The following is a 19,588-nucleotide window of genomic DNA, read 5'->3' as shown; positions in this document are numbered from 1 at the left end:
AACTTAGAGCAATGAACCCTTTTACAAAAGGATTAGGCTGCTATTTAAATGGAATTCAGACCTTATAATGAGATTCCCTTTAAGAAAAATTCTGGGTTTACCTAGAAACACTAAATGACTGTTTTAAAAAACAAAACCCTACTAAAAGGGATGGATACCAGCAAACTGACTGGGAAAAGAAAATCAGAAAGGGTCTAGTCAAAGTGAGACAGGCAACTAGACTGAGAGAAGGGGCGGGAACTGACAATAGTAATTAAGAAACACCAGCTAAACAGGCACTGGCCTATATAATTATTTTAGGCTCTCTGGAATGATTAAAACAGCTTAAATATATACCAAAGATATTAAAGACTAGATCTAAAGAGATTTCTGGGATTGTGTTATAGCAGAAACAGACTAAAAGCTATGAGATAATCCCAAACTGATAGCAGTTCTACTTTCCACCACCCAGACAGAAGGATATTGGTCTCCAAGACCACAGTCATCATTTTAGATCACTACAAATGTCTTCAGCTCAGTTTTCCTGCAGTTTTAAAAGAGACTCTTTCGGTATCCCAGAGGTATTCTAAACAGTCTTGTAGAGGTCTGAGTTCAGAAACATTTGAAAAAAATGTTTAAAATTCTTTCATGAGAATTGTATTTTGCCACATAATCTCAATAAATCAATATAAAAAGTATAAAACCTCATCATCCAAAGCTAAATTGCAAACCTTATTGTCCTAACATTTTAATAAAGTTGAGCTACAATTAAATTTTGTTTTTTGTATGTAAAAGGTAGCAAAGAACATCCCAAAATAATCTTTCAAGTCTTGAAATTAATTCCTTAATGATTCAATTTAGACTGGTACCTCAGTTACAGAAAACAAATTGGAGTTTATTCTTTCGTGTGGCCACATCTGCTGATGCTCAAGGCTTGCTTCTGGCATGGTTCAGGGGACTATATTTGGTGCCAGGGATAAAAACTGGGTTAACCTGTTGCAAAACAAGTGTCCTGTCTGCTGTACTATATCTCTAGGCTGCAGAGTTTCTTTCCTTTTATTTCACTAAGGAACTTCTAATATTTGGATTAATAGTAAGTTTTAACCATTTTTTAATTTTTCTATAACAGTTTTTATAAAGAACATAACCCCTATTCCAATATTTTACATTAAAAATAGTAAGAGTAAAATCATATTGGCATACATTAAATGTTAATTTACAAATCAGAAAAAGCATAAAAATAAAATAACTTTTAAAACATTCTTACCTAATTATTTCTTTTTTTTCAGATCCACACTATTTTATTTCATTGATAACCTCAATGTTAATTACATAGTAGTCATGGTGGATTACAAAGTTATTCATGATAGGGTTTCAGGCATAAAATTTTTTAATACCAATCTATTGCCAGTGTCCATTTCCTTCTACCAACAACCTATTTCCCTCCAAGGCATTGTTTAAATAACTTCTGGCACTGTGGTACAGTACTATAAGTGATAGCATTTCATTCATAATAATGTACTACCTTTCAGTATTCCCTCCTCCTACCCATTGAACACTTACCTCCACTATTGTTGTAATGTTCTCTTTATTGTTCTATTTCTCCCACATTCTCCCACTTCTCCTTCCCACCCCTATCCATAGCATGCTCCCTACTGAAAACCAGTATTCATGTTCTTTGTTTCGATTGCTTTTGGACATTCGCTATTCCCCTGCTGCTTCTTTATATCCCAAATATGAGAGACATCATTCTGTATTTGTCTCTCTCCTTCTAAATAATTTTACTTATCATGATAATTTCCAGAGCCATCCATGTATCAGCAAATTGCATGATTTTATCTTTTCTCATGATCAAGTAATATTCCATTGTGTACCATATACCATAATTTCTTTATTCCGTCATCTGTTCTTGGGCACTTAGGTTGTTTCCAGATTTGAGCTACTGTGGATAGTGTTTCAAGGAACATACAGATGCAGACGTCTTTTCTCTATTGCTTTTGGGCCCCTGAGGTATATTTCAAGAAGTGGAGCTGCTGGAATTCAATTTATATTTTTTTGAGAAATGTCCATATTGTTTCCCAGAAAATCTGGACCCATGGACATTCTCATCAGCAGTAAATGAGGGTCCCTTTTGCCTTGCAGCCATGTTAATACTGGTTATTTTTGTTCTTTTTGATGTCTGCCAGTCTGTCATAAGAAGTGATATAAAATTATTATTCTGACTTATATTTCCCTGATGATCAGGGGTAAAGAGCATTTTTCCACGTCTTTTGACCATTTATATATTTTTTTCCTTGGGGGGGGTAAATTTCTATTCCTCTCTTTGCCCATTTTTTGATGGGGTTGGATTTCTTTTGGTACAGTTCTATCAGCAATATATCTATAATATATCTTGTATATCATCCCGTTATCAATGAGCAAATAATTTCTCCTAGGATGTGGGCTATCTTTCCATTTTGGTCACCATTTACTTTGAGGTACAGAAGCTTCTTAATTTAACATCATCCCATCTGTTTATTTTTCTGCTTGCCTGGCCAAGGGTGCTGGAAAGATCCTTAAATATGCCTCTAGCCACAATGTCATATTGAAGCTCTGCCTACATTTTCCACAATATAATTTGAAGATTCAGGTCTGATATCAATATCTTTAATTCATTTTTATTTGAATTTTGTGCATAGTATGACAAAGGGCTCTAAATTCACTGTTTGCATGTGGCTGACCAGTTTTCCAAGACCACTTGTTGAAAAGTTTTTCTTGCATCTTTCTGAAGATTAACTATTAATACACCTGACAATCTGTCTCTGTATTTCCAATTCCATTGATCTGAGAGTCTGTCCTTATTCCAGTACCATGCTGTTTTACTAAAGCTTTATACTAAAGCTTAAAGTGAGAGAATAAAATCGTCTTTATTTCCTAGGATTGCTCTGGCTATTAAGAGGTTGTTATTTCATATGAATTTCAGGAGTATTTATCTATTTCTTTAGTTTTCTCTGATAGGTATTTCACCTGTTTTGTTAAAGCTGATTCCTAGGTACTTGATTTTCTGGAGAGTGGAGTCATAGCACAGTGGTAGGGCATTTGCCTTGCATGCGGCTGACCCAGGTTTGATTCCCAGCATCCTATATGTTCCCCCTGCGCTCCACCGGGAGTAACTCCTGTGCATCACTGGTGTGACCAAAAAAAATTGATTTTTTGAAGCACAATTGTGAATGAGATTGTTTTTTAATTTCTCTTTCATTAGTTACATATAGAAAAATCCATGGATTTTTGCGTGTTGATTTTGCACCTGCCACTTTGCTTTAAAATCTATTGCTTATAAAAGCTTTTATTAGTGTTTACAGATTTCTAAATTTAGTATCATTCATCCACAAATAGACCATGATTACTTTTCTCTTATCTGGATACCTTTATTATCTCTTTCTTGCCTAATTGCTATGGCAAGAATTTCTATTACTGTATTGAATAGGGATGGTTAAGGTGGGCATTCTTGTCTAGTGTCTTATGAAAGGCTCTCATTTTTTAACCATTAAATATTATGTTTTCTGGCAAATGGTTTTAAGTATGTTGAGGCAAGTTCTTTCAACTCCAACTGTATTGAGAGCTTTTATCATGAATGGGTTATGGATCTTGTCAAATGTTTTTTCTGCATCTATTGATATGATTATATGATCTTTATTTTTTCTTTCATTAATGTGATTAATTACATTGCTTAGTTTGTGTATGTTAAACCAAACTTGCATCCCTGGGATGAATTCCATTTGGTGAATGATCTTTTTGATGATTTGTTAGATTCAACTTGCTAGTATTTTGCTGTGGATTTCTGCATTTATGTTCATCAGGGATACTGGTCTTTGGTTTTTCTTTTTGTGCTTCCTGACTTCTTTTTTTAATCAGGAACTTAAGTGCTTCTGTTTTTTAGATTTTCTGAAATAATATGGGAAAAAATGGCAATAGGTTCTCTTTAAAGGTTTGGGAGAACTTACTAGTGAACTCATCTGGGCCTGGACTTTTGTTTTGGAGTAGACTTTTGATTATCATTTCCATTTTTTTGTTAATGAATGGTTTGTTAAGGTGTTTGTATCTTTTGGTTCAATCTTGGCAGGTTTAGTAGTTAAAAATGTACCTATTTCTTCTAAATTCTCTCATTTTGTGGCAACAGATTTTCAAAATAATTCCTGAAGATCTTTTGAATTTCTGTAGCATTTGTTGAGATGTCTCTGCTTTCATTTTTAATATGGTTTATTGCAGTTATCTCTGTTTTTCTGTTAGTCTTGTAGTGCATTATTGGTGTTATTTTTTCAAATAATGACCTCTTGTTTTCATTAACCTTTTTGACTATTATTCCAATTCATTAATTTCTGCTCTAAGTTATATTATTTCCTTTGTCCTGACTGCTTTGGGCTCTTTGTGTCTCTCCTTTTCTAGTATCTTACAGTACTCAGGTTATTTACGTGGACCCCCTTTTCCTTTCTAATGTATGCTTGCATTGCTATGGACTTTCCTCTTAACATTGCTTTTCCTGTGTCCCATACGTTTGGCAGCTCCTATCTTAATTCTCATTTGTTTCTTAGAATCTTTTAATTTTGTCACTGACTTATTCTGTTACCCACTGGTTGGTTCAGTGGGAATTGCTGAATTCTCATGTATTTGAGATTTTTCACTTTTATTGTTTGTGATTAATTTTCATCCTCAACGCATTATGATCTGAGAAAATTGTTGATGCTATTTCTATCTTTCAAATTTTATGGAAGTTTATTTTGTGACCCAACATATGGTCCATCTTGGAGAATGTCCCAGGTGCAACTGGAGAAGAATGTGTATTCAATCTTTGGGGATATAGTACTCTGTGTTTGCAAGCCCATCTATTTCATTTCCTCCTTCAAAGCCAGTGTTTCCTTGTTGAATTTCACTTATGCTTATGTATCTAGAGGTGATAAAACAGTGTTGAAGTCTCTCACTACTATTGTGTTACTAATAATATCTTCCTGTAAATCTGTAAGTAGTTGTTTTAGATATTTTGATTGTCTTTTGTTAGATGCATAAATGTCTAGGAGTTCTTCCTGGTGTACAAATCTTTTGATCATTAGGGAATGACCATCTTTATTCCTTTTTTAAACTTGCACTTTATGTTGTCTGGTAAAATTAAGGCTACCTAGTCTTTTTAAAGAGGATTATTTGTTTGAGATACTGTTGTCCAGCCTTTGATTTTGAGCCTGTTTTCCCAGATTATTCAGATGTGTCTCTTGTAAAGAGCAGGTTGGTTTCAGTTTTCTGATTCTTCCTGTCAATCTGTGTCTCTTAATTAGTCTGTATAGGTCACAGTCATTGAGCAAGATCATTGATAAGCAGGAATTTCATATTATAACTCTGCATAATTTATGTGAGCTTAGTGTTTGTCTTAATGATCACTTGATCACTTGACATTCCGTTACTCATCGATTTGCTTGAGTGGGCGCCAGTAACATCTCCTGTCGTGTGCTAGTGTAGCCCAATGGTGTCTGCTCATTCTAGGAACACAAAGAGCCTCAAACCAATTGTTCAGGGTCTTGACGAAGAAGTCTAACCATCTCATTGGTGGGCGGCCACGCGATCTTTTGACATTGGTGGAATCCAGTCGGTAATGGCTCTAGTCCAGCAGTCATCTTCAAATCGCATCATGTGTCCAGCCCATCTAATTTTCGACGCCTTGGCAAATGAGACAGCTTCCCTGATTCTTGACCGTTGACGAAGGTCAGAACTTTGGATTCTTTCTCTCATTTGAGTGAAGCGTGATACTCCAAGCAAAGCTCTTTCGATTTCTCTTTGGGAGACCTGAATAGTGTTCTCATCCTATTTTCGTAGGGCCCAGGTCTCTGAGGTGTATGTTAACTCAGGAAGAACAGTGGAATCTAAGAGATGTGCTTGGAGCTGGAGGTTCTTTGTCCTCTTATCTATTTCTTCGAGGCTCCTGAAGGCATTCCAAGCTGCTCTCTTCCTCCTGCACAACTCAGGTGCCAGGTCATTTGTCATGTTAACTTCTCGACCTAGATACACATAACTGTTGCATTTGGAGATGTTTGTTCTGTTGAGAGTGAATGGAATGTGAGGAATGAGACCGTTTCTCATAAACATTGTCTTTTTTGAGGTTTCTTGTAGCTCATGTTGAAGCACTCTGATTTTATCCTAAGCTGATGTCGGACGTTTCGGGGTGTGTGTGTGTGTGTGTGTGTGTGTGTGTGTGTGTGTGTGTGTGTTAAATTTTACTTACAAGAGTTTTTCTTCAGTTGTCACATCTGAGTACAATTTTCTCATTTCTGCTCAATTTTTCTCTCGTGGTTTCTTCTGACTTATTAAGTACTTACTACCACAGATTTTTTTTTCAGTTCATTAAACATCCTCAGCATGTAATCTCTGACCTGATAGATTATATATATATATATATATATATATATATATATATATCTGATTAGTAACAGAAGTGTCTTCTGGGCTACTGTCGTCATTCAATAAACTTGGTAAGGTGCTACCTTGCTTCCCATTGTTCCCGTTGCAGTCTGGGGATGAGTTCTCTGCTTTACTACCCTTGCCCTGCTACCAGAAAGATCTATGGGGAAGCCACAGTCAGCATATACTAAAGTGGAGTCATTTCTGTGTAGTGAAGTACTCTACAATGACTATGAGTTTACTTTCAGAGTCCATTTTATGCTCATTGTGGGTTGTAGAGAAGGGAAGAGATGTGCTTCCAGGGGAGTGGGGCTTGAGACATGTCTAGTCATCAGCCTGGAAAAGAGGAAGAGCTTCTGGTGGCCCTGGGGCACATTCTGTGGTGTCCAGGATTGCATTGGTAATGGCATGATAACTTAATTTAAATGACTGCCAATTACAACATTGCCTTTCTATTTTTTGCATTTTTCAGAATTTGCTTACTGTCTGAACAATTCTTCCCTAAAAATTACTTTGCCACTTCATTAACTTGATTGCTACTACAGAATGAAATTGACTGAATGTGAAGTTTTACAGAGGCTCTTCTAGTCAGCTCTAAAGAGAAATAAATCCCATCATTCTTTTTCTTTTTCCTTTTCTGTTCTTTGCCTGTTTTCCCTTTCTTTTCTATTACTTCTGTTGCTCCCACCCTCTCTCTCCCTCCAGTCCCCGTTCCTGACACTAAAAGCTGTGCAACAGCCAAACCCATCTTAATATTTCATCTTTTTGGTAAGACCATCTAGTATGAGGATTAGGCTGAATATTAGCAATAGGAGACTGAGATTGGACCTAGCAGCATCCTCTATATAACGTATCTCATGGATAACGAATTTTTAACTCTAGGATTGCATTTCCTTTCATCTAGAATTTTTCCTCCCTCAGACTACAAAGTCTAAACAATTTTGCATGGAAATGTTTGTCTATGTTTACTTTTGTCTTTAAACTACCAAACAAAACATCAGCATTTTCTGGAATCTATGACTTTTTAAATCATCACTGATTAGTGCCATTTGACTCCGTTTACTCCCATCAACCCCAGGCTCCTACAGATTTATCTCTATTGTGGTCTATCCAGGATGAATTATCTTTTATTCATTTTTGGTGGCTTATTATAATTATATCTTTTGAATTTCGTTTTTCAGGTGTCACTTTCAATTAATAAGTTATTTTGTTGTTCTTGTTCAGCCAGAATGTTGGAAATTGTCGTGGACTCATCTAAAAAAGTAAGGTAAAGGTAAAGGCCCTCCCGTTGATCGTCGATTTGCTCGAGCGGGCCCAGTAACGTCTCCATTGGAGACTTTGTTGTTACTGTGTCTGGCATATCGAATACTCTCGGTAGCTTGCCGGGGCTCTCTGAGAGGGGCGGAGGAATCGAACTCGGGTCGGCCATGTTGGCCGCTTGTAAGGCGAACGCCCTACCGGCTGTGCTATCGCTCCATTTATTCCTATTAATTCAATATTTTTGTTTTAGGGCCATACCTAGCTCCTTGCTCAGGGCTTACTCCTGGCTCTGTGCTCAGGGATCACTTCTGGTGAGGCTTAAGGGATCATATGGAATACAGGGGACCAAATCACTTCTGGATGTGCTTGGGGGACCAGATATGGTACTTGGGTAAGCTGTGTGTAATGAAAGTACAGTACCTTCCTGCAATACTATCACTCTAGCCCCTATTACTTCAAATGTAAATGTTTCCTCTGTTGAAAATAGACCACTTGCTAAAATGATATAAAACTAAAATTGTATTAGGGATTTGTTGGGAAGCCACTGTCCATAAGTCTGTTTGTCTCTTGCTCTAGACAGCCCAAATTTAAAACTCCGGAAAATTAAAGTTCCTTTTGTCTATGTCAAAATCATTTTATTTAGTTAACACTATGATTCTGCTCTATATTTTATTTATTTTTTGAGCCATACATGGCTGTTTTCAGAGGTTACTCCTGGTTTTGCACTTAAAAATCACTCCTCACAATGCTCAGTGACCATATGGGATGTCAGGGATTGAACCCAGGTCAACTGCGTGCAAGGCAAGTGCCTTTCCTGCTGTACTAACTCTGCAACACTATACTACATTTTAAACTGCCCAATGTGAATCAGGAAACTTAAAAAAAGTGTATATTAACTGAGGCTAATTAGAAAAACCTTTTTTAAGCATTTGGAATTTCTGATTTAAAACTTACTGATTTACCACTGGTTTAAAATAACTATCAAAAATATTTTTTTATTTCAATATTGAGGAATTTGGGGTGTTAGTGTGTCTGGATATGTGGCCCTGTGATCTAGAGACTTCAGGATCTATGGTTTGGACCAATAAAATGATCTAGAGGATGCTGGGAGAGGTGGGTGTGGCTGCCAGAGATTCTGAAAATACAGAGGGATAGAGGAGGTTGTCCTTCCTAACTCCAAGAAGACCTCAGAGTCCTCACTATGGACACTAGGGTAACTGAAATTTTTCAGTTTGATGTCTCTGCAGAGAGTGTTAGTAAAGTGGTGGAATTGAACACTTGGTGTGGCAGCAGTGGTGGGGAATGTGGTGTGGTTGCTTGGGCTTTGGTAAGGCATGGACTCAGCCTGCCCTCCTCCTGAGAGTGCTCCAGAGTATTCAGTCATGGGAAAACCAATAAGTCCATGAATTTTAGCCGCTTGGAGATTTACCATCACTTTGGAGATGTGGTGATGAATGAATGGATAGAGCAGGACTGGTGGGTGTCAACATGAAGATGGCTGTGGGAGGTGGGCGTGGCTGCTGGGGTGACTGCCCACCTCCATTCTGAGAAGGCCCCAGAGTTCTCAGCTTGAACAGCTAGGTACCTGAAATGTTTCAGTCTGGCAACACCTCCAAATTCCAAATACTGAAATTTCAGTTGGAGCACACCAAATTAGACAGAAACATAACATAGAAGCCAACTAAAATTAACAAAAACAATAACAATGAAGCCTCAACCAGCAGCAAACAGCTTAGTAAATCCTTAGACAAGGACTTAACCCTGTGGTAAAATATAACAATTTTTACATTTAAAAAATAATTTCTACACTTCTCATTTTTAATATTGGAACTTTCTTATCTAATGAATTTCAACTCTAGAACTGTATAAACAGTTGTGGCTTTTGCCAACATTTTAAAAAGTAATTAAAATGTTTTTCTTTTAATCGCTGTATTAAAATACTCATGTAAGAATCTATTTATTTTCAAACACTATTCAAGGTAACCAAAAGCTTCAAATATTGTATATTCACTGAATAATTGTAGCAACTCTATAAAGTAGAAACTATTACTATCTTCATTTTATAGACATAGTATTTTATGTCTAGTAGACATTTCATAGACTTGGTAACAAAGGTGTAGATGAATAGAGACATAGAGACTAGCATTGAGGCAAAGAGCTATTTTCATCTGAAGCCAGTCTGCAATTTGCTAGGTATCTTATCAGCTTAAGTTTTTGTATGTGATTAACAATTTTATCCTAAACAGTACATAGCTGCAGATTTTTCTTAACTAGTTTTTCCTAAACTGTTTCTCACTTTTTCAGTTAAATGTGAATGATACAAACTGACCTAAAAATAGTAACCGCCAAATTTTTAAATATTTTAGCATGAAATGAGATAGACTATGTTAAAAGCTGCCCCCACCATAAAAATAAGATATTAAATGGTATAAACAGTTATTAGAGGCATTTCTCTAATCTTACCATGCAAAATGAAATTCATATGCTCAGACCACCAGTTATCAGCTTATTGTTTATTTAAATCAAAAACACAGATCAAGAAGACGATCACTCCTACAGAAAACACTTTACATGAAAGGTATATGTACCTCTTCCTATTATACGAGAACATGAGAATCTGTAGTTAGAATAAAAAATAGCTTTTTAGTATAGAAATTTTACATACAACACATACAGGATTTGTATTTATAAATTTAATGTACTTGACTGGTCTTTCAAATTATACCATTAGAATGGAGAAAAAGAAAATGAATAGGTTGAAAAGGAATGCCAAAGCCTGAAGATTAAATATAACTGTACTTGGAAAATAAAGTCTACTTCTTTTCTTTACCAATATAAGGGTCACTGTCACTGTCCTCCTGTTGTTCATCGATTTGCTCAAGAGGGCCCCGTAAAGTCTCCATTGTGAGACTTATTACTGTGTTTGGCATATAAAATACGTCACGGGTAGCTTGCCAGGCTCTGCCGTGCAGGCGAGTTACTCTCAGTAGCTTGCTGGGTTCTCCGAGAGGAGTGGAGGAATTGAACCTGGGTCGGTCGGGTCAGCCATATGCAAGGCAAATGCCCTACTGCTGTGCTATCGCTTCAGTCCAATATAAGGGTATGAAAAAAAATAAAATATCGCTTTTGATTTAAGTGAATTTCAACTCCATCATATATTTTAAAAGCTGAAAATTAACATAGGACCCACAGTTCTAATTTAATACTTATTTTTATTCATATTCAAACTTCAAACATTTAAATTAAGAAAAACTCAGAAATCAGTAAATTACCTTGAATGCAGCTCTGTGCTACCATTATTATATTTGCTTCCTCTTTCCCAGACACCAAAGTCAGGGACACGGTAAACTCTTTCAACACAAAATACAAGATTTTGAATAAAAGTGACCTAAAAAAAAGAAGCAAAACATAAAGGCACATGCAATAATGAGACCTTTACATCTTAAAAGAACAATTACCATTGGAAATCTAAAATCACAACTTGCTTACTAACTTTTCTAAAAACTGTTGAAATTCTTATTTTTACTAGCAATTATAATCAGTATTACTATACCTTTATTATGAATTAATATTACATAGTATTACTACAAATTACTTAAATGTACCCCAGCGCATCATATTAGGAGTAGCCCTAAGTACTTCCAGGTGTGGTCCAAAATCCACACACACACAAGAAATGAAACAAAAATAAGAATTAATAAAGACTTAAAATATTCTTTCACACTATTATTGGAAGCCAGTGTCCACATTAAATGTTAAGAGACTAAAAGTTCTGACATTAAAAAGAAACACCTCAGTCAAATCCATGTGAGATCAATCGGAGCTAAAGTATATTACTCTTAAAATCTAATTTTCATCCCAGATTTTTATTGATGTAGATTTCCCTTTTAAGTTTACAGTGAATCAATGATAGTTTCAACATAATGCTATAGCAATTAAACATCCATACAAACAAGAATCTAATGTGACCCTCACATACACAAAAATGAAATTTAGGGCCAGAGTGATGGTACAGTGAGTAAGGTGGTTGCCTTGTGCATGACCCAGATTTGATCACCAATTACCCATATAATCCCTCGAGCCTCACCAGGAGTGATTGTGTGTTGCAAAGCCAGTAAAAGCCCTAAGCACTGCTGGTTGTGGTTCAAAATAAAAACACAAATTAGAAAAAGATTTTTAAAAAGGAATTTAGACACATGCCATCGTACTGTGATAAAAATGAGCCTAAAATGGACGATATAACCTGAATATAAGAGCAAAACTATGAAAATCGATCATGCTGTCAAAAAGGCATCATGAAAATAATTCATGACCAAGGATATGATGGTGCCTTTTGGATACAAATGATTTTTTTAGATACTAAATAATGAATAAAAATGATAAGCTCAATTAGAACTGTTCTATAAAGGAAAATTTTAAGAGAATAAGAAACCACAAGCAGTTTGAAATACTTATAAAAGATATACTGATAAAACACTTCTCTTCCAAATACAAAGAGACCACAAGAAGGTGACAAGTAAAGATGACAGATTTACCTCCTCCCCACATTTTCAGCAAACAGATTTATGAAACTATACATCCTGAAATGATAACTAAATCGATGACTTGAAGGGCACTATTTTCACAGGCAGAGGTGGCTGGTGACATTTCTTTGAGACCTTTCATATATATCAGAGAGTGTAAGAATAACTGTAATTAAAAAAAAAAACCCTGCCAGGTATGCCACTGGAAACCAGAACTTCAAGAAAGGGGAAAAAGGCTGTGATTCACAGTCTTCCTCCTGAGACTATGCCCAGACCGTATTAGAAGGGCTCATGCCTACACAAGGGAATCTGATAAAGCTGGGGACTGCAAGCTAAGGGTAATACATGTGTTCTGTCTAGAAAGCATTGTGACACTGGAGATGGACCTCAGTCCTCCAGGAACACATAGTTACATATACCAGACACCCAGGAACAAAAAGGAATCTGAACAAAAGGGGGAAATACCCTACCAGCCTACTGCAGAGAATGATAGAGGTAACCTGTTTTGGCTGTTAGCACTAAGCTTCTGCAAGGTAAAACTGACAAATTAAGCTGTGATTCCTGGGTGTCACTGTCAGAACTTGTTTATATCTGAAAGAGCTCCACTAGTCATCTCCTCAAAAGAGATTCCTCTTTGGAACTGGCCTTTGTGTAAGGCAAAGCACCTGTTTGAACAAAGCCCAAGGCTATCACTGGGATCCCTTTCATCAGGAGTACTTCTTACTCCTACTCCAAACCTGAAACACCTAAATTAAAGAATTGAAAAGTGGCTACTAACCCCCAGATTCATGGATAGTGAAGTAAAAACATTTTTTATTTGGAGGCTTCAAAGAAGGGGAAGGAGGGAGAGAAAGTGAGAGTAATGTGCTCAAGAGAGAATGCGGGCTTCTCCAAAGGCAGAGAGCCCCAGTATACAACTCAAGAGGGGAGATGTGGGCGGCACATGTACTCCGGCACCATATGTTCTTAGTCACTTGGACACAAGCAGTACATGGGCTCTGGCAACATATGTGCGCACTTCCTTTGTTCAAATTGGCTTTTATAGGGTTTCTCCAAGGTGCCCCTTAAGAGACTTTCTACCTAGATAAAAGTCCTTTGCTAGGGTGGTTGTCAAGGCGGGTAGATTAGGGAAGAACCTCATAGGAGGGTAGAGTTGGTATGGTCTTCTTTGAAAACTCCTTTTCTAGACCTTTGTTCCAGCTGGACACTCTGCCCCCACCTTCTCTGGTCTGGGAAAGCTCCAGGTAAGGGTCTTATCATGTCTTAGTTGCTACAGCCACAGGGTGGATGCTGAGGGCCTTAGGGCTAGGTGGTTTTACAACTCTACAGGAATTCCACTGCTATGAGACTCTAACCTAATCTACCTGTCTACATCAGAATAACATATTCAAATTACAAAATTAAAAAAAAAAAACTTTCAACCTAGAGTCCAACTAATCTGCAAAGCTTTCATTCAAATGGATGGGAGAGATAAAAACATTCTCAGACAAAAAAGAGCTAGAAATATTTGTGCTAAGAAAGCCAGCCCTGCAGAATTTGCCCCAGAGCCAGGCTGTCTTCACCAGGGCCCCTCAGAGGGGGGCGGGTTGAGTTTCCCTCCCCACCCTAAGCAGAGTCCCAGCAGCCGAAAACCTCCAGATCCTTCCCACAGCCATGCTCAAGGCTGCTCTCCACATGCTTGGTGGAGTCTCACCAATGAAGGAACCAACAGAGGACCCAGGTATGCGGGACCCATGGCTGAGATCTCCAAGCCTGCTCGGAATGGGACTGGATCTCCTCCACCCTAGTTTTCCAGTAGCTTGGCAGTCACACTCAAAAACTGCACCCCCCCGCCCCCTTCCCCGTGCCATGTAATATTATCAATGGCCAAGATCCAGAGACTACAAAATAAAGCTCCCGGAAGAGAGCTATGCAGTATTTCATGGAGTGCATGGCCGCATTCACTCTACACTCTAGTCCACTGATGTACCTAAAGTAGCACACGTGTGTTTGGTTTTAACATACTTGCTTGTATTCTTGTATACACGGGTGTAAATGACCCCAGAATGAAATACAACAACCTTCACACACTTCCCTCTTATTGTGGTTGGAAGATGCTTGCTGATTGAGTACGTGTTTGAATATTATCTGTAATGAACTAATGTGAACTAACGTAAGAAAATAAAATGTATAAAAATCCCAAAATAAATAGAAGTATAAAACTGTATCACTTGTATCACTTGTCACCCCGTTGATCTTCAATTTACTTGAGTAATGTCTCCATTCATCCCTTTTGCGTGATAATGTAGCCCAATGGCATCTGCTTGCTCCAGGAACACAAAGAGACTCAAACCATTTATTCAGGGTTTTGAAGAAGCCTGACCATCTCATAGGTGGGCAGCCACATGTCCTTCTGATGTCCTATGGAATCCAGTCGGTAACAACTGTAGTCTATCTTCACTCCCATTTTTGCCTGTTCAGACATTGCATGACATCTCGAGGGTGGCACTAAAGAGTTTTGGTGAAATGGTATCACGCTGTTGAACCCCACTCTTTACGTTAATGATCACTTCCTTGTAGAATGGTGAGATGCTGGTGGTGAATCTGTAATAGAGCTCGAGGAGGAACCTAATGTACTGAGTTTGAACGCCCTGTTTGGCTAGGGCTTCAATGACCGCTACAGTCTCAGCAGAATCAGGGGTCTTCTTTAAATCAATGAATGTTAGAAAGAGCAGCATCTTGAACTCCCGAAAGATCTCAATGAGCTTGGTTACCGTGAGGATATGGTCGTGTCATACTTCAGAAGGGAGAACGTTAGGAAGGACATATCCATCCTGCAGAATTTGGTATGTGGGCAGGTGGACGTGGCTTTCGAAGAGATTTGAGTAGAAGACATGGATAATCTTCTCCATTGCCCTTCTGGAAGATGTGATAGATCCATCAGTATGTCGGAGGGCAGTCATCTTGTTCTTGTAGTTGGTGAAGGACAGGCAGGTGTTGCAAATACTTTTTTGAGCTTCTGCCACATCGGCCAGCACTGCTGCTCTTCTCTCTTTGAGGTCTTCCTTTATCACTTCTCTGCACTACTTTGCAAGTTCAGATGTTCCCTTGCAGTTGCCTGAGGCTTACACCAAGCCACGTTGGCGAATGAGTTTCTGAAGACAGTGTCTTTTTGTGGCTTTTCCTCTCTCGGCGTTCCTCACACAATCAAAGAGGTGCTGAACCAGTCGATTGTATCCTTTGTTAATGTCAACGACGGCATCTTCCCACATTGCCACAATAGTGCCAAAGAGCTTCCAGTTGGTGGTCTTTCTGAGAGTTATCTTTTTAAACTTTGCAGCCCTTTCTCCCCGCTTTGTGAAGTAAAATTTTGCATGAAAAAGATGGTGGTCTGATCCCATTTGGAATTTTGGGACAACAGCAACATTGCTCAGGCAAAACCATTGATTGAATATGAAGTGGTCAATTTCATTGTGGAACCATCCACCGAGAGACTTCCATGTCCAAAGTTTAGATTTGGCCTTCTGAAACTGTGCGTTACCATGGATGGTCTTGGTCAACATGATGAACTCAGACAGTCTCTTACCCTGTTCAATCCATTCTAGGTCACAGGTCCCGATGTGGAGTTCTTCGGGTGACCTTCTCGGTCCTATCTTGGCATTAAAATCACCGACAATGATCTTGTAGAAGGTGTGGTCTTCTTTATAGAACTGCTCCAGTTCCATGTAGAATTTCTCAATTTCTTCTTCATCGTACTTGGATGGTGCATAGACGACGAAGATAGAAACTGCCGGCAGTGAGCTACATCTATTCAAGTGTAATCTTCCTATTTGGATTGTTAGGCATGCAAATGAATCAATGCTCATGGCCAAGTTCATGTTGACACAGACACCGACACCACTGATGCTTCTATTGTCACATGGTCCGAGGAACAGTTCTTCTCCAGTGTCAAAAAATGGCATGATGTGATCGATGCCTTCTCATCTTGGTCAGACCAATGATGTCTTACTTGATCTTCTGTGCTTGCACCATCAGGTCCTTGATGGATGCTTCTGATGCCAACATATGTGTGTTAAAAGTATAGACAGTCATTTTAGTCCTTCTTCCTTTTGGCAGCCTAGCTCGGCCCTGAAAGTTTATCAGCCTCTCCTTGCTCATCCTTCTTAATGCTGCTGTATTGGGGGCTCTTTAAGGGTCAGGGGAATGAGACCCATTGTTTTTACTGTTTTTGGCATATTCAATATGCCACAGGTAGCTTGCAAGGCTCTGCCGTACAGACAGGATACTCTGGGTAGCTTGCCAGGCTCTCCAAGAGGGATGGAAGCTTTTAGGGTGGCCTCTATTCGACCTTACAGGTGTTCCCATGCTTCACACCATATTTGAACCCCATCAAATATGGTGCAATAATTATAAAAAATGGGTATTAAGTGTCTTGTGATTTGTCTACACCACCTCCGCTTCGCTGATGACATTGTTCTAATAACACCAAACATCCACCAAGTGGTACAAATGCTGGCCAACTTTTACCGTGAGTGTGGAAGGATCGGATTTCAGCTGAACCTCACCAAGACAATGTTCATGAAAAACAAACTAGTCCCTAATGTTCCATTTGCCCCAATGGACCGAACATCTCTGAATGCAGCAGCTATGTGTATCCCGGTTGAGAACTCAACACGAGGAATGACTTGATGCCAAAATTTTGCAGGAGGAAGAGGGTGGTATGGAACGCACTCAGGAGCATCAAAGAAGTTTTTAAGAGGACAAAGAATCTCAGGTTCTGGGCACATCTTTTCGACTCCACTATTCTTCCTGCACTAACAAATGCCTCAGAGACCTGGGCCCTACGAAAACAGGACAGGAATGTTACTTGCGTGCCCTAAAGAGGAATCGGAAGAGCTATGCTTGGAATATCACATTTCACTCAAGTGATAGAAGGGAATCTATCGTTCTGGCCTCCGTCAACGATCAAGAATCAGGGATGCTGTCTTGTTTGCCAAGGAGTCCAAAATCAGATGGGCCGGACATGTAATGCGATTTAGAGATGACCACTGGACTAGAGCTGTTACCGACTGGATTCCATGGGACATCAAAAGGACACATGGCCGCCCACCTACAAGATGGTCAGACTTCTTCATCAAACCCTGAACAAACGGTTTGAGGCTCTTGGTGTTCCTGGAGCAAGCAGATGTCATTGGGCTGTACTAGCATGCAACAGAGACAAATGGAGATGTTACTGGGGCCCGCTCGAGTAAACTGAAGATCAATGGGATGACAAGTGATACAAGTGGTATACAAAAAGATCAATTAGACAACAATAAAAAATAAAAAGATCCATATTGTTGTTGTGTTGATTTTTTTTTTTCAGTTTTTGGGCCATACTCGGTGAGGTTCAGGATTTACTGCTCTCTCCACACTCAGAGATTACTCCTGCTGGGGCTTAGGGACCATGTAGGATGCCAGGGATCAAACCCCAAGTCAGATGCATGAAATACAACTGCCCTATCTGCTGTAAGATTGTTCCAGCACCAGGAATCCATATTGAAAAGAAGTAAAACTCCCATTTCTTTACATGATAAAATTACATATATATACACATATGTGTGTATATATAGATATGTATATGCATATATACACATTTCTGTGACCTCTTAATGTGAATAACTTTAAAATCATATTCTTATCATTATCTTATTGATAGGTAAAGAAAAGAGTAGAGCATTAGGGGCTGGAGTTTTAATACAGTGGATAGGGCATTTGCTATGCATGTGGCTGAACTGAGTTTGATCCCAGACACCATATGGCCTCCTGGAGATTGGCAGGAGTGATCCCTGAGCACAGAGTCAGGAGTAAGCTCCATGTACAATTGTATGTGGCTTCTGAAACAAAGCGTGAGGAAGTAAGGCCATTTAATACTGGAATAATATAATTCTAATAAGCAAGAGGTCTAATTTAAGATGAGAGAGTGCATGTGAGTTCCAACACATGAAGGTACAAAGACCAAATCAATATTCCTTTGAAAGGCAAAAGAAAACCTCAACCCTTTTGCCCAGAGAACTTAATATGGTCTAGGACTTCTGCTTGGAACTCCAAGCCTGTACTTCTTGATGCTAATGTAATCTGAAACAAAGATAAAATTTCTTTTTAGTTACATGTCCACAAACAAAGACCTTTTCTGAAATTTTATCAATACATAATATACATAATAACACATAGCTAGAATTGTATAAGGACATTTTCCAAGAGGTCACAGACATGATTTGCTCTGGTTAGAAAAATGTGGCAAAAGGGAGGTTGTGCTCATTCTGAACTTAGGCCTCAAGAGGCATCACATGTATCCACATTCATTTGCTCTCTCTGACACCAAACTTTGCAATGAAAATAAATCTAACTCCTTTCTGAAGCTGACAGACTACAAGGATGTCTTATATAAGCCAATGACATTTTAAGTTAGCAGTCAATCTGTCAGCTAGGTACAACCTATATAAGTTAAACTCAGCTAAGAGAAGATGAGTTTTATCATAAAAGTTGAATTGACCTGCTATTTTGTAGTCTGGGAGGGAATAAAAGTTGTTTTAAAGGTACTAAGAAATGCTTTGTGAGTGGAACATAATATCTAATTGCCATAACATATCTCAATCTATTAGACCCTGGATACCAGAGAAAATGCTAATTTTCTAATTCTATCTTTATATTTGACATTTAGACATTTCCTTTTGTGTGCCTGAACTTTGCTACATAGTTGGAATATTATTTTAACTATCATTCGTTTTTTTTGCTTGTTTTTCTGTGGGGATGCCATAGTTGGCAATGCTCAGGCATTATACAGTTGAAACCCAGTTCAGGACTTCTGCAAAGCATGAACTCCAGCCCTCTAAGCTATCTCCATGACCCTTTTTGGCTTTGTAAAGTATGTTATGATTTATCTGTTCTGTATTTTTTGGGGTGAGAGAGGGTAAACAGTCCTTTTATTTGATATATCACATTTACAGAAACTTGACCAAATTTCTCTCATGACAGGTAGTCATAAAAAAATGTGAAGTGAGGTTTCTTCCAATTCTTGAAATAACCTATAAAATCTATAAATAACCTATAAAATCTAAGTTTTGTTATTTTTTACATAATACTACTTCTCCCAAGTATACTTTTATCTCGCTGCTTTACCTAATTCCTATACTTCCTTCAGATATTAATTCAGATGAGGAAAATCACAGAAGAGAAAAATTCCTCTAATTCCCAGGTGAGGGTATGGTGACTATCTTATCACTTTATCCCATCATCTGTCCTACTCTTTGGGACATGGAAGGTCCTCAATACGTTTCACTGAGGAGAAAAAACAAAGGCTTATATTTACTCATCTAAACATTGACAGAAACCCACTTTTCCTTTAAATGTTTTGACATTATTGAAGCCAGGTCTATCTTAAA

General features: G+C 38.2%; 1 protein-coding gene across 2 annotated transcripts in view; it reads right to left on the bottom strand.

Moving 5' to 3' along the window:
• Nucleotides 1-19,588, bottom strand: part of PHKB (phosphorylase kinase regulatory subunit beta) — a 278,679-nt gene that overhangs the window by 176,983 nt on the left and 82,108 nt on the right. For both annotated transcript variants that reach the window (XM_056136671.1, XM_056136672.1), the window contains one exon: nucleotides 10,935-11,050. In XM_056136671.1, the coding sequence (XP_055992646.1) occupies nucleotides 10,935-11,050 (116 nt within the window). The remainder of the gene's footprint in view (nucleotides 1-10,934; nucleotides 11,051-19,588) is intronic.

The sequence above is a fragment of the Sorex fumeus genome, unplaced genomic scaffold (assembly GCF_029834395.1).
Source record: "Sorex fumeus unplaced genomic scaffold, SorFum_2.1 ptg000122l, whole genome shotgun sequence".
Classification (NCBI taxonomy): domain Eukaryota; kingdom Metazoa; phylum Chordata; class Mammalia; order Eulipotyphla; family Soricidae; genus Sorex; species Sorex fumeus.
This window is presented reverse-complemented; position numbering and strand designations above follow the sequence as displayed.